Consider the following 15,636-nt stretch of genomic DNA (forward strand, 5'->3'; position numbering starts at 1 on the left):
GGGTGTTACAATGGCAGCTGTTAGGATAATTTAACCTTTGGTGCAATCACATTTTGTTTTCTGGCATCAATTAAATCGCATTTATGTCCTTTTCCCTTCCTTCCCTCCTTTTTTCCTTTCCTTAATCAGACAGCAGGCAATGCTCGGTTAAAATGCAGCATTTTGTGAAAGTTTGGCTGCAGATGGGAGAAGAGAGGTCAGATGTGTTTGATTAACTGGCCTTTTTTACATCTATTTATACCACCATAAGGTGCTTCCATATTCATCGTCTCTGGTTACACATTGCATCAGTCATATCAGATTGGTCTACGACTAAAGCAAAATGGAGAAAAATGTTGAGGAAAGTATTCTCACTTGGCAAGACTTGGCAGAATTCAGTGTTTAATTAACTGTGAAGCAAATGCAAACTTGCCAGATGCTTGGTCAAAATTTGCATTTGTCTGTCAGTGTTTCTCGTTTCTTATGTCTTAAATTAAGTTTTTGATTGCGACCATAACCCTTTTGTGTTTTAGTTCGTGGAGATGACTTTAGTTTTAATCTGTAGCACATATCGAATGCTTTGTTTAATGAATGAGTAGCATCCCAGTACGGCTGGGCTTTCAAAGTGACATCACTTTCTGTTGCTGTCATTTAGTACAGCTTACTGAAGCTGACAATGAACTGGCAATATGTAAGGGGAAATTATGGGCAGGATTTTGTAAGCCCAGTAAGGCCAACAACAGAGCAATCAAGAGGGTGAGTATGTTAGACTGTGTGTGTGTGTGTGAGTGTGTGTGTGTGTGTGTGTGTGTGTATATGTATGTGTTGAAAAGAGGGATTCAGGAAAGAGAGAGAGAGAGAGAGAGAGAGAGAGAGAGAGAGAGAGTCCTCTGAGTTAAAGCTGCCAGTCTTTGATGTGTGCAGGCGAGGGAAGGCCGGTGAGCAATCTGCCCGGGTTTGGAGGAAATCCCATCGATGAGTAATGCTGACGTGATGGGTACCCGCCCACCCGTTTCACGAGGTTACCCCTCCACCTCCCCTCTCCTTCTCTCTCCTCCCATCCCCTCTCCTCTCCTCCCCTCTCCTTCCATCCCATCTCATCCCCTCATGGAACACATCCTCTGCACTGCAGCGTTTAGAGTTTAATCACTTGAAAAGGGACGGCTTTCCCTTTGATGCGTGCGTTAGTCATGCTCTGCATTAAACACACGTCAGAAGATGTGCATGTTGATGAGCACCTCTGAGGGCACTTGGCCGTTGTGTAGGGGATGCTGAACCATCACAGGGATGCTGATCATGCCTTTTTCAAAACTGAAGTGCTGGAACCATGACAATGAGTAATTTTCCCATTGGCGTTATAATGTTCAGTTGACACCTGAAGTGTCAAAACACACAATTTTGCATCATGAAAGAGAATGTGTCACAACGCTCCGTTTATTATGCTGCGATAAGAATGTTATTGAGCGGACTTACAGGCTTTGGTTTAAGTATGCCTGGATACACTGCATGATAACACTGTATTCTGTATTTTTTTCTGTTACGTTACTGTCCATGACCCTCCTGCTAACTAAACATGCTTTACATAACAAGTACTCAACTACATAACAAATACTCAACAAAATGATACTATGGATTAAGTACCCAGGCCCAAGGGCAATGTGAAATTGGTTAAATTAAAAGTTGTTCTATGATATACTAAAACTCAAAACTAAATGCATAAAGATTTGTGACATAAAACAGCAACAAGGTTATTCGGCCCAATGGCAATTAAAAGAAAATACTGAAAATAAACCAAGTCGAACTTGTAGAGGAGTTACTCTGAAACCAAAGCATACTAGACCACAAACCACACTGCAAAAAAAGGAAAAGAAAAAGATGGGTAGGTTCAAAAGACTGGAAAAAATGATCCAAGCCTCCAGTGCAAATCGCTTAACAAGCGCCGCCTTAGGAACATCAAACATGACGCAGAGCGACACCCCCCCACCCTCTGACTCACTCGGCCCGTGGTCTAACCGATGACGATCACAACAATCACATCTGCCTTGACTTCCACCGCTGCGCGTCACATGACAGACCAACACCCCAGCAGAACGTGTGACCGTGCCTCATCTCGCACAAGATCAGCGTGAGCGAGCAGCTCTGACGTGACCTTACACCCCACGTTCCTATCGACTTCCCACACGCTGCCTCATCAGGTGCGGCAGAGCAACTGCTCCCCCCTCCATCCACACTGCTTTGTCTTATCAACAAAAAAGAAAAATAGAAAGACCTGGTGTGAATGAAATAAGCATTCGATAGGGAGTACAGCAGGCTTCCACAGCTGATACAACAGCTACCTCCATGAAACAGGTATGATTGGCAGTCCAGCTCATCGCAATCTCATTGTCCTTTGTTTTAATCCCTTTTCAGCTTGGGATGTGTTACTGATATGAAATCATGCATTAGTTGAGCAATATGCAATCACAGTTTGTAAGTTCTATGAGATACAATGAGCTCCCTTACAGATAATAGCAATTGAGGATGGGTAGAGAGATATATCTTTGCCTTTCTGCATGCGTGCCTCTGTGTGACTTGGTTATCAACAATGCTGTGATTCATCTTGTGCTCGGGAGATAGAGATTAGGGTGGATACGAGGGTAGCGATGAGGTGTTGGATGCACGTGTAAGCATACACCGGAGAAGCCGCTTCTTTTTGTCTAAATGAGCGAGAGGATGTGGTGGTACAAGGAGAGGCATTTCCCTCGCCACCACCCCCCACCTCCACCCACCGCCTGCCCCTCACATAAGCCTACTCACAAACACACACACAACTACACACACACACACACACAACTGCACACACACCGCCACCCCTGGCTGCATCTGATCCCCACTGTTCTTTTGCAGTCACATATCCCAGTATGCTTTGCATACAGTGGAGTGACTGTGAAGAAGCGTGGCTCGGGAGCCCCTCGTCAACACAGCCGTGCCGTGCGGCGCGGTGGTGTGAAAACAGCTCAGCGCGATGACACATGGAGAGAGGGATGCAACCCCCCCCCCCCCACCAAGAAGGTGCCACTGATCCGCACGGTTCTTCTCCTTCTGAGGCAGACTCATGCTTCATCTCGGTATCCAAAACCAGCACTAGGGAAACACAGGTTTATGGTAGGAAGTGTTGTCACGACACAACAGGATTCCGTAACAATACTCTCAAAATTCTATTCTTCAGGCTTGACATATGGCATGTTATTGAACATATGATAAATATACAACATATGGTTTTAGTTTGGACAAAAGTAATACCTAAACTATAAATATAACTACAAATATATTTAGAACTGGTGAGAGGTTAACGGATGAAAACGTAATTTTCCTTAAAAGTGAAAACTCTAAATGGGGGCATCGATGCTCTGCCACATTTCCAGCAGGCCTTCTCAGTGCGCATTAATACCTGTCTTATTCACAATGCCCTGATGAATGTTTAAGAGACTCACACTCCAACTGTGCCTCAGCCCCTCAAGAATCAAAGCCAATTTGGTCTCATTAAAACTTTCACAAATTCATTAGCGCCGAATGTGCTCATTATCGTCCCATAGGAGGCTAACCAAGGGCTGCCTGTTAGGATGATAATTCAAAAACATGGTTTAATTCATCAACAACAGGGCCCAACTCAAATTAATACAGGCCACTAAACTATTTTGCTTTTAACTCTGTTCATCTTTCTCTCTCTCTCTCTCTCTCTCTCTCTCTCTCTCTCTATCTCTCTTTCTCTCTTTCTCTCTCTGCTCTAGAAGACTGTGTTGGATTATGTCTTACTGGAAATAACAATGAGGGGAGAAAGCGAGCTACACTACAGTTTTAGTTGACAAGACTCTTTGGGACAGAACAGTTGCATGAATACTTAAGCAGACCCAGCTTGAACCATGCCAGCTCTGTGTGGCTGTGCCAACCATTGTATAAAGATGTGATCTCAGAGTGGTACTTTAACTTGTCCCTGGTTACTGTAGTGTGTGTACAATATAGGAGGTGTGTAGTAGCATATAGCATTAGCGCTACAAGAACTGTAAAGACATAAATGTGATTGAGATGACCTCTATAAAATGTGAAGTGTTCTTAACTATGGCTCAGAAGAGAAGACAAAAAACTCCACAATGTGAAAGAAAGAAAAGTGACTTCACTAGTTACAAGGCCAATCTTTATTCCTATAATAATTTAATAATTCCTGTCAGTTTTATGAAGCCTGCTGCGCAACCCCTCTCCCTTCTGCAAATGTCTGGCTGAAACCTCAGTGCCAACAAGGCTGTAAAGTAGGCAACACCCAGTCATCTGTTCGACTGCCACTTTTCCTTGTTACATTTCTGTCAGTGCTCTCACTTCAATTCTGGCAGCTAGCTTTATATAAAAAAGCTATCAGGTCCAATTAGCCAGCCTCTGTCATTGTTTCCAGGCTGTGCTAATTGATCGCAGTGAAGTCTAAATTATTCTTGCACTGCTATTCAGTAAAGGGTCTGTTAGGGTGAAAGAAATGGTGAAAAAAATAGGATTTCAAAGTTTTTTTTTAATGCTTTGACACATTGTTATATACTGATGCATTTATCATTGCTAAGCTGCTGAATTGTAGACTTTCTAGTCAGACATTCAACCTTTTTGTCAGCACTTACTTTTCTTCCAACCAATTACATTTTTACATGTTCACTCACTCAATAAAGTGTAAAATGCTATTGAAAAATATTTTAAAACAATTGCTTATATTGTTAATTGGGTAACACTATACTTGCACCCAGTCTCCATAAAGCATTATAAACACAGAGGGCCTAATTTACTAACATTGCGACCGCAGCTTAATCTGCGCCTTTGCCAAACCGCAAATAACGCACGGTATTTTGCATCCTATTTATCAAACAAGAACATCGTCGCGTCATCTGCGCCTAACACCGCCCATTAGTGTTATTTAGCGCTCCACTAAAATAGGGAAGAAAGAGCCTACGTGTTCCACCATGGATGATGAGCTAAAATTAAAATTAGAGCTTTCGGTTCACGAGGTTACAGCAAACTAACCCAGGTAAATATAGAAACTCATAAATATTTCTCCGTTTAGCCCTTCCGTCCACATTAAAAGTTGTGATCACTTTGAATTCAAGACTGTATTTTATTGGTGAGCTGATTTTGGGAAATTCAACTTTTTAGCGAACATTGAGTTTCTGGGTTGCTATGGTTACCCCTCAGGGTGCCTGTGCAGCTTCATATTAACGAGTTTATGTTCACAAGTTCATATTCACACATATTAACATGAGTTAATCACACACAGGCAACTGCAAACTGTTAATATGGTTCCCTAAGCTAGAGATAGCTAGGATAGTTATTAGCCAGGTTAACTGCTCCATAGCATCCCGTTAAATAGTCTGGTAGGAATACACGACACCCCTTACTTTAAAACGGCGCATTCCAACACTGAAAACCAGGCTTTTCAAAAATGCTGCCCTAGGCAGATACATTTGAAAACTGGAGTTGTAGCGTGGACAGGGCAGGGACAACTGAAATTTTCAGACGTTCGGTTTGCTTGAACTATGGGTAAAAATACGGTTTAAAGTAAACCACACAATGACCGGCAATTCTGGGTAAAGCGTGGCCGAACAGCTAGCTGGTGGGACAATTTTGTATATGCCTATATTAAATGATATATCAAATATAAACATTTAACAAAAATAAAATTTCTGATGTTCGTATTTTTCAAATTTCTCGCAAGCACATAGTTTTCATTTAGCAGCTGATATGTCATGCTGAAACACCTCTTGTTTCGTTACTAATAGGGTACATAATTAGGCGCACTTTACGCATCTCCTCCCATCTCTTTGCGACGAACACCCACTTTCCCTTATACACTCCCAGCAGCGGTAATCTAAAGTGCGCCACCTTTGATAAATACGGTTTTAGGTCTTTACCCGCTATTTCACGCCTGAAACAGGCGCAATCCTGTTAGTAAATGAGGCCCAGAGTATTCATAATGCATGATAGCAACTGACATTAGTCTATACAATTATTTATAAATACCATTACCATGAGAGATTATATGGAGTCACATACAGTATAGCTCCATAAAGAGCATCTGGTGAATAAATAGCATTTAACATAATGCAAAAATGTAATTAGTGCCATTGTTTAGAGGTAAAAGGAGCTTTATTTTGCATTCTGATACTTCAAGCTGTAAGAGTTTGTAATATAACACTGTAACGCTTTACGAGTGCAGTCTTTACTGAGGACAAAGCTTCGAGCAATGTGGACACAGCAGTGCACATTGGTGTCTCCACCAAAGTGAACTAAATGTTTCCTGCTGTCGCGGACGCATCTCAGTGCAAAAGCTCAATCACAGTATCTGAAATAATATCTCTATGTCATGTGAATCTACAGCAGTTATTTTATATACTGTTATTTTATATATGACTATAGTTTTCTCTGTCCCTTCATAACCATTTGCTCTAAATAGCAATCACTATCCACCTTAAAGTACTGTTGCTGGTAATGTAATTAGCTATGATTCGCTGAAGCAGGAAATACATGAAACTCTCATTTTATCAGCAGGTCTCACATAGTTTTATTCCGAAGGAGAAAACATACGAAGAAAATGTGCATCTGTACTGCAAGTCTCTTTGCATAAAAGCCCCTGTTAAGTGAATAAATAGCGTAAATATGGACTGTGCTGATGACAAAATGTGTGTAATGTGTACTGTGCGTGCACCGTGCACAGACAGTGTCTGAGGGAGTGTACTTGCCACCATGCCAATAATTGTATTGCCCCTTCACTAATTTTCACTAAAATATCAACTTGAATGAACTTAAACTGAAAATATACCGAAGGTAGGCCAGTAACCTTATGCATTTTCTGTTGTGATGTGGCCTTGAGGCAGATTCAGGAATCAGGAAAGAAATCAGTACACAGCTATTTTCCTATCCATTCAGGCAGCTAACCTGACAGCAAAAACAGATAAAATACTTTACATTTCGGTAAAATGGTGTGTGAATTACTGGCAGCAAAAAAACAAGCAAGCATTAGTTTCTCAAATATTTAGCAGCATAATCAATACAGTTACAATTATTCAGTGAGAAAAATATGTTGAATCTTTAATTGGAAGTTAAAGTACATTTGGATTAGCTGCAGCCTCTATTGACTTATCTGGAGATAAGTTCCTGCACAACAACACCCACCCCTTTCTTAATCTTGGAATGCTGCTCTAATGAGGTGGAATGGTGGTCTGGAGACAGACCAAGTCCTATCGGATGACTGGGTTTCAGTGGTGAGCTGTTCAATCACACACATGTGGTAAGGGCAGTGTGTGTGTGTGTGGACAATTCTGTGAGAGAGAGCTAGAGAGAGTGTGTGTGTGCGTGTGAACAATTCTGCAGACTGGCATCTTAGCATGCGCTGCGCATACGGCTAAGGGCTCAAGCTTCATGCTGGGAAATGATGTTAGCAATGACAATGAGCGCTAAGCTAAGCCTGGCCAGGCAAACTGAGAGTGGTCTCTGGAAAAAGAGCCTTGCTATTTATTTGGCTTTGAGTGCTATCTGGCAAGAGGAAAGTTGATACCCCAGAGTGGCTCTGGCAGTGTGAGTCCACAACACACATCAAGTTACTGTTGACCTGAAAATGGCAGTTACTGTGTTGACAATCGTAAACTTTTGCCTTTTCCACATTACAGCTTAATTCTTACTACTTTTGTCCTCAGGCTCAAAATCTCCCATGTTTGGCTTCTAAGTTAATAGCTTCTGACCTACATTTAAGCGGTCTGATGTTGTATGATGTATTTAGAAGAGATTGATAAAGACATTGAATACTGGACCTGATGTTAGTAAAAATAAAACTGTACACAATGTGACAATGTTATTTGTATTGGACCACATGCTGGAAATGTAATGCTTACTATTTTACCAGCTTTAATATCAAATAGCAGAGATGAGTTAGTTTTCAAATGGCTGCTGGTAAGGTATCCAAAGGATTAACAGTGAATTTTATCAGCTGCACTCAGGTGTGCTAAACCCATGACTGGGATGTTCCCTTGATTGAGTACAACAGCATATTACTGTCTACCATACTATTGTTGGCTATTAAAGGCCATTGAAGCTATTGAGAACGGCCTAATAGCATTTTAGCACGTAGCCCGAGTTGTGTATTTTAGCATCTAACATGCTTGTTAAGGGAAGCCTTCTTGTTTAAAAGTGAGGAGATGCTATTTAAAACTACACACCTATTGATTTGGTGACCTTGGTAGCCTGAGGAAAACATTTGCTTGTTTTGCCAGGATCCAATAGAGTAGTGCCCCAGAAAGACAAAATCATGCTAATTGAGAGGGGGAATGGTGGCTGTATATATCCAACATATTAAACCTCAGAGATAGCTGTATACACCTAACATATTAAGACCTAAATGTTAAAGCCAGTAGCAGCAGGCAACGGGCAGAAATATAACGTGCGTTACCCATCACTCAGGGGAGTGCTGTAACATAAAACATAATGGTTAGGCTCAGGTCCCCATCAGGAAGTATTATAAGGGAAAAAGCAAAGCGGAGCCAGTGACCTGGGCGTCCCAAGGCTGCACGTAGCATTACATCCCAACCCAGCCGCGTGTCACAGGCTAAGCAGCTTTGTCTTAACCTCTCTGTTTGAGAGCCTCTCTGGGCTCCACAGGAAGGGCACCACACACAGGTTTGTCAGGCCAATCCATCAATAAACTTTTTATTTTATTTTCTTTCCTCCTATTTTTTAGCTGGGCAGGGGTGAAAAGGGGAGGCCCAGGTTCCCAGCACACGGAGCATGAAAGCCTGCTCTCTCACATGACCACAAGGTCATGTTTTCAACTTATAGCACTGACACGTCATGTGCTTCTGTGGCACAGCATACAAGGGTACGTTTATATTTATATATTTATTTATTTATTTATACATTTCTTTTTTTTTTTTTTTTTGTGAAACAACGTTCATGCATTTTTAGTGGAAATCACTTCCAACTGTGGTTTACTTGCTCCCATTCCCACACCCATGGCTTCAACTAAAATATCATTTGTGGAGGCAGAAATGTGTTGGTTTGGCTGCCCGAGACGTAAAGTGTGTCACGAGCCACAGTAAATCTCTGTAGTCTCTCTGTCAACCTCAGTCAATCTCCAAGAGCAGTTTTGTGCATTATCCTGTTTGTGGTCTACACCCACACGCATAGGTTATTATTGAGGAAGGCACATTATTATCATTAGTGTTTTCTGAAAAGCGGTTCAGGAAAATCAACAAGTGCTGTGATTAGGGGATCGAAATACATAATTGTTTCAAGTTAAATGGTAAAAAAAAACTCTGCCAGGGAACACATAATCAGTGACAAGTACATTCACTTTAATATCTTCCTCTTCCATCTGTTCAATTAATAAAAAAGAACATGGATTTGTTGCTTGACATGACGCCTACATGAATTTATTAACACTAACTGAGATTATACATTGCATAGCTAAATTATGATTAAGAATACCAATTCAGTTCTGAGCAAATTTACAGGTTTTTACTGTGGAACAGGTAAACATATCGTGTGTAAACTCAGCCCCCTAACTGCTTGCTCCTCACACACTAATCATCTCAGGATTTTTCCCCAGAACACACTGTGCCTCAACTGGTTTTCTGAAGCATAAGCATTCAGTTCTAATATATTTTTTACATTTTTATTCCATACATACAGAAGAGTTTTGATCCAAATGTTTTGACATACATTTTGTTGTCATTTAGGGAATTTAAGTAAATAAATAGCTATGACTATAAAAATGACTTCACTAATTTAAAATAACTAGGTTTATACGGCTTAAAAACTACAGGAAATAATCAAATAATCTGTTCAGCCAGACAGCCAGTGACCTCCAATTGCAGTTGCACACACACACACACACACACACACACACACACACACACACACACACACACACACACACACACACACACACACACACACACACACAGGGAGAGGAGGGAGAAGAAACCCACACACACACACAAAAACCCACACACCTGTCACAAACTTGGAGATTTATGTGCACTATACTTATGAAGACAGATTAATTCAATTACTTGCACAGTGGCCATCGCTTTCAAGAATAGCCCTGTGAGATCACGACCCAGCCTGGAGGTCCCGGAGCTATTCTTCTTGGTCCTGTAAGCAATGACTACACTTCTCTGCCTTACTGACTCATCCCAGGGGTGGACTGGGACTGGGACAACCCTCTATTCACTGCCAGGCAATTTCAGATACCATTGGAAGAGTTCCTTTGGTTTCCTACATGGTATCTGAATAGGATATCTTTTTTTAAGCTCTTGATAGTCGGTTTTATAAGGCAAATGTCCAATAGAGCAATGTCAAATTCAATGGCGTTCTGGTGAGCAATGGTATACTGGCAGCCTACATTGGATACCTATTAGCACTTAAGGAATATCCAAATGCAGTTCAAACCAGATGGGATTGGTCAGATTTGGCTTGACTATATAATTATCTTCTTTCCTAGACGGTAGAATTTCAAGGATGGTCTCAAATGAAATTTGAGTTTTGGAAACTGCTTAAACTTGCATGGAGTTTAAATTCCTTGCTGGCTATGCAAAGCAAAATGCTCTTCTGTTCAATCTACTAATATGTAAATGTTGATGTCAATTCAAACCATAATAATGTTGGTAGTGTGCAATCCTTGGTATTCAGCATTCTGAAGTTTAGCATAATGTCGATGTGACCTATGTCATTTTATCAAATGATGTTGTCCTTGTAAAGTGAAGTCAAAAAGGACACACTAAAATATGGGCCAGCATGTATGAAATGGAGGTAAGAAATACAAATCTCCTTCTGCAGAGTGCTCATATTTTATCAAAAGGAAGGCGAGAGAGGGAGAGGGAGAGGGAGAGAGAGGAGAAAATAGAGAGACAGAAAGATGGACATAGGGACAGAGAGTGAAAGGATCCCAGCTGCAGGCTGAACTAACTCAATATCCAGGAATGGGGATTGAGAGCAAAGTGAATTACAGCACTGAGGATATTCCAGTGTCCCTAACGGGGGGGAAAAACGCAGCAGATGAAATAAATAAATGAAAAGAGATGAAATCAAATTGTTGTGTATCTCATATTGCCCCCCCCCCCCCCCCCCCCCCTCCCTGCAATCAGGCCCAGACCGACCTTTGACCAACTCACATACTTCATGCTTGCTTGAAACCCCTCCCGTGTGGTATGGAGTGAACATGGGGCTGGTCCATATGCAGGCATCCATCTTGATGTGAAGGAATTACACAGAGAGGCAGCCTGTCCTCGGCTGATGGATTCTGCCCGCCAGCCATGGAGCGGAAGTGCTGGAAGAACCCCACTCTGTGTCTCCACTGAGAATTCCCATCCCCTCCTGACGGTCACTTTAGCTGACACAAGCCCATCACAACAACGCTTACTTATTCATGCAGGCTTCCAGGAACTACATGTATGGACACGGTTCTGGTTTCTTTCTCTCTTTTTTTCAGTTCATTTCTGCCTTTTTTCCATGGACATACACAATGACAGTCTTGCGTACTGTAAAATTCATATTCATTTTAACCGGGAAAAATAAGATTTCATGATGATGATGATGAGATTCTGGTGCACGCTGGTACACATGTGGTTGGTTTCTTAATAAATAAATCACAGCATGTAGAGCATCTCATTTAGTATTCTTGCTGTCACCATAGCCACCTTCATATGGCAGACTAAACCAGGATTTAGTGCATCTCTCTAAAATTGGAATAATGAACAAAATTTTACTTTATTTTCCATATTTGTGTTACATTTTATTAAATCAAATCCTTTGTTTTCTTCAAGCAGGTCAAATCCTGTAACAACAAATTGGGGGAATATTCTCTAAAAGTTCAAAAACAGGGTGTAAGTGGGACACATTTAATGAGGGCCTTAGAGATCGTTTTTGATGTTCCCAGAATTGTGGGAAACTTTCCTTACTGTAACATGTTGAAGCCATCCAGGGTGACATCCTCATAATCTCATAATTTCTGTGAAAAAGCAGTGTGGAGTTCCCTTGTATTAACAAAACTCACACCTGGAATAAGCCAGTTCCACACCTAACCTGAACATCCTGAATAATAGCAGCTTGGTACTACCATATTTCTAGCTCTCCCTCTCTCGCTCACTTACTTACTTGTCCTCTGTCTGTCTCTTTCCCCCTCTTTGCTCTCCCTCCTGCCCCTTGTCTCCCTCTCTGTCATCTCTTCTTGTTAATATGTGCATTTTCCTGGATGTCCATGTAAGAGTGAGAATAACCCTGAGCCTTATATTGAACTTCCGCAACAGAATCATCCCATTCAGAAGCTTCCTTCCTCGAGTTTTCACAATTATTTTGCTTTGCATTCAGGCAATAGCATTTCAGGTTAAATATTTGCATTTATAAATATTAAATATTAAAACTACGACAAACACTGTCTGCATGTCTTATCACTCAAACCCCTCTACAAGTGTCAACCAACAGTGAAACTCCCTTTACAGGGAATCTTAGATACTGAGCTACAGTTGTTGTGACGATGGTCAGGAGTTCATGCCCTTGATATTAAATCATCCCTCAAGAAAATGACAGAGAAATCTTCCTGTAAAAAATATGAAAATTGTGTGGATGGGTGAGGGGCAGGGTGGTTGCGAAGAGACTAGTCAGTAGACAGCCACTGACACATTTCTTCGACCGAAGCAAATTACGTTAAATTTGAATCCGTCACATTGTGAACATATCAGTTAAATGTTAATGATAATGTCAAGCATTTCAAATGCAACTGATGCTGAGTAAGTTAGTATCAAATACACCACAGCCATGATAAAAGGCCTGTTGCTGAAACACATAAAACCATGAAATGTCATAAAAATCACACATCTGTAAGTAATGCATTTGGCGTCCCTAATCTACCACTATAGCGCAAGGATAAAACTCTTCCCTCTCCGCTGGTAAGTTTGAAACACAAAGTACCAAGCTGCTTTACGGCTTACACTATTCCATTTTCGGTGACCCAGCGGTCAGCTCGCTCTGAGGAAAGTGCCCATATTTGTCTAATCCTGGAGATGTAAATGACGTATCGGCATTGCTTAAAACAGGTCAGCACCGGCCACCATATGGGTTCTGGTTGAGAGAGCACAACTAATATGCTCAAAGGGCTCAGCCATCTAGCAGGAATTTTTTCTTTCCGGGGAGGCTTGCGATGGCTTATGTAGCGCTGGGTCAACCCACACATCCATTACATTGGACTTGTGTGAGTACACTACCACACAAACATGACACATGATGAGAAGAGGGGGGGAAAAAAGGAAAAATATTGCCTCTGTGGTACACTGAGGGGGCCTAGATTAATCCTAAACTGCAATAGGGATTATTCAATAAAACATCAAAAAGTTAGCCCCCAGCATCAAGGCAGTAATCAAAAGTGGGAGTCAAGGACCTCTAAATAGGTCCCCACAAACATCAGGTCCCTATAAATAGGTAAAGGACAAAAAGGAGGGCATGTAAAATGGGTGTGGGATGGAGGGACAGATTCAAAGCCCCATGGGGTGTGGGGGGTGGGTGGGGAGACAGAGAGATAGAGAGGAGAGAGAGAGTGGCATGCCAACAGTTACTAGTTGTGATGCTCAACGGCCTGGCAAAGTGGGCGGCCATGGAAGATTGAACAAAGCCGAGGAGTGAAATCATCCGACCCACGCTAGGGCTATGGTGAGAGAGAGAGAGAGAGAGAGAGAGAGAGAAAGCAAAGGAGAAGATGTATTCATCTGCTCAATGCAGGCTACTTTGTGAGGCTCTTTAGCTGTAACTGAGTCTAATTGCTAGCATGATGCAAGGAAAAGCGCAATGTTGCTGCCATCTCCACTGCAGTTGTTTGCATGAGTGGGACTGGACGGTGGGCAATCTTTGCTGAAATCGATACACTCGAGGCATGTTGAGGATTGAGCTGCAAGGTATGCACATACAGTAGTGTCAGAGTGATAAAGGTATAGACTGACACACTTGCCCTGACACTTTAAAGATAAGTAAACTTGCAGGGGTGAGAAGTCATTGGAAACTTGTGGCCAGGCATAATGGGTGGAATGGACACTTACTTACAGACAGGGCTTTTCAGTGATTTCAACAGAAAAATCAGAACGGTCTAAATATTTGATTTGCCTGGGAACTGGCAACTGGCTACCCTCCTTTTAAAATCAGATATACTCACAAAGAGTCATAATAGAAGCCAGTGAAAGCTAACAAACCATACATTTCTGAGCTCGAGATAATTACAGATGGAGTCTGTTATTGATTTTTTTATTGCAGTCCAAAAACTGAGCTCCCCACAGTCGACTCCTGACGAAAGAGCCAGCGATCCCCATATTACAGCCATAATCAAAAAGCCATAATTACATACCCCGGAGTTCTGATTTATTAATTTCTCTCATTCGACATTAATGACACATCCTCCCATTAGTGGGGCCCCTTTCGCTTCTCCCCGCAGTGGACTGAAACAGCCACTTACATCGCTGCCATTTTCGGTCGCTGCCTGTCGGACACACTAAGAAGAAGTGAGGCTGCCATCGAACACCAGCCGAGCATTTTAATAACTTTTTTCTTTATTAACTCGCAAGTGCAATGCACTTAACACAAAGACACAATAACGGCTGACCTAATACTTGGGAACAAACTTGAGAAGTGGAGACCTGGCTCCAAGGATAAGTGATTTTTGAAAGCACAAATAACTTTATTTCTCAGCCAAATGCTGCATACAGTGGCATGCCAAAACTGTCTTAAATAATGATGAAATCTTGTCACATTTCTAACTCGCTGTGCTGTTTTGGCTGTGCTCATGTACAGACACTGAATATATGCAAAAGTTCAAGGAAATGTTGCTAAACTGAAAGTGGGTGTTTTCTTTATCTGCTTCAGACTGAGGCCAGCCTGGTGTAACAGATCCAGAGACCTAGCATTGTTTGGAACTGTTTAGAGACAGAGAGTGCAGCCTCTTTTATTCTTTTATTTTCTGTTTGACATATACTGCTAACTCCTCCAAGTCTGATGCCATACCTGAGCCTAATACAGCAACAAGCTTCAAACTAGATGGGAATACATCCCAAATCTCCCAAGTAAGCCTAGAGATCATACCTCAAAATATGTTTCAGAGCAGAAAAATATCAACTCCTGTAATATGGCAGAAAAACAAAACTTGAAAGATGTCCCAGCCAGACCTACCGTCAAACTTTTTATGGCGAGAGACGAACGTGGTACGCAGGTTTTGGCTTGTCTCCTCCACCAGGTTCTCAAACTCCAGCTTGCTCTGCTGACTAAGTTTATCCTCCATTTCTGATGTGCAGCAGGTGTAACCTTGGGAACACACACGCAGATGTTCACCTGTGAAACAAAGTGAAAGATAGGCAGACAGAGAGTGAAAGAGACAAAAAGAAAGAGAGTGAGTTAGGTTGAGACCATGGGGGTGGGCTCCCCCATGAAGAAGGGAAGCCATCAAACAGAAAGAGACACTGTTTGATCAGGATGCTTCTGCGAATCTGGATTCCCATAGCAGACTGTCTAATGCAGGATCACACACCAGATGAAATGGTAAAGTTGCACTGAGAGAGCACTACTGAACTTAATAGGCCTCGCTACTACACAGCACCCACCCTTACTAGTATCATACTTTAG

The 15,636-nt window shown here is 41.8% G+C and overlaps 1 protein-coding gene across 2 annotated transcripts in view; it reads right to left on the reverse strand.

The window, feature by feature from the left end:
• gpc6a (glypican 6a) overlaps positions 1-15,636 on the reverse strand; it is a 153,034-nt gene that overhangs the window by 112,709 nt on the left and 24,689 nt on the right. For both annotated transcript variants that reach the window (XM_012840813.2, XM_012840812.2), the window contains exon 2: positions 15,187-15,345. In XM_012840813.2, the coding sequence (XP_012696267.1) occupies positions 15,187-15,345 (159 nt within the window). The remainder of the gene's footprint in view (positions 1-15,186; positions 15,346-15,636) is intronic.

Source organism: Clupea harengus, chromosome 21 (assembly GCF_900700415.2).
Source record: "Clupea harengus chromosome 21, Ch_v2.0.2, whole genome shotgun sequence".
In the NCBI taxonomy this organism is placed as follows: Eukaryota; Metazoa; Chordata; class Actinopteri; order Clupeiformes; family Clupeidae; genus Clupea; species Clupea harengus.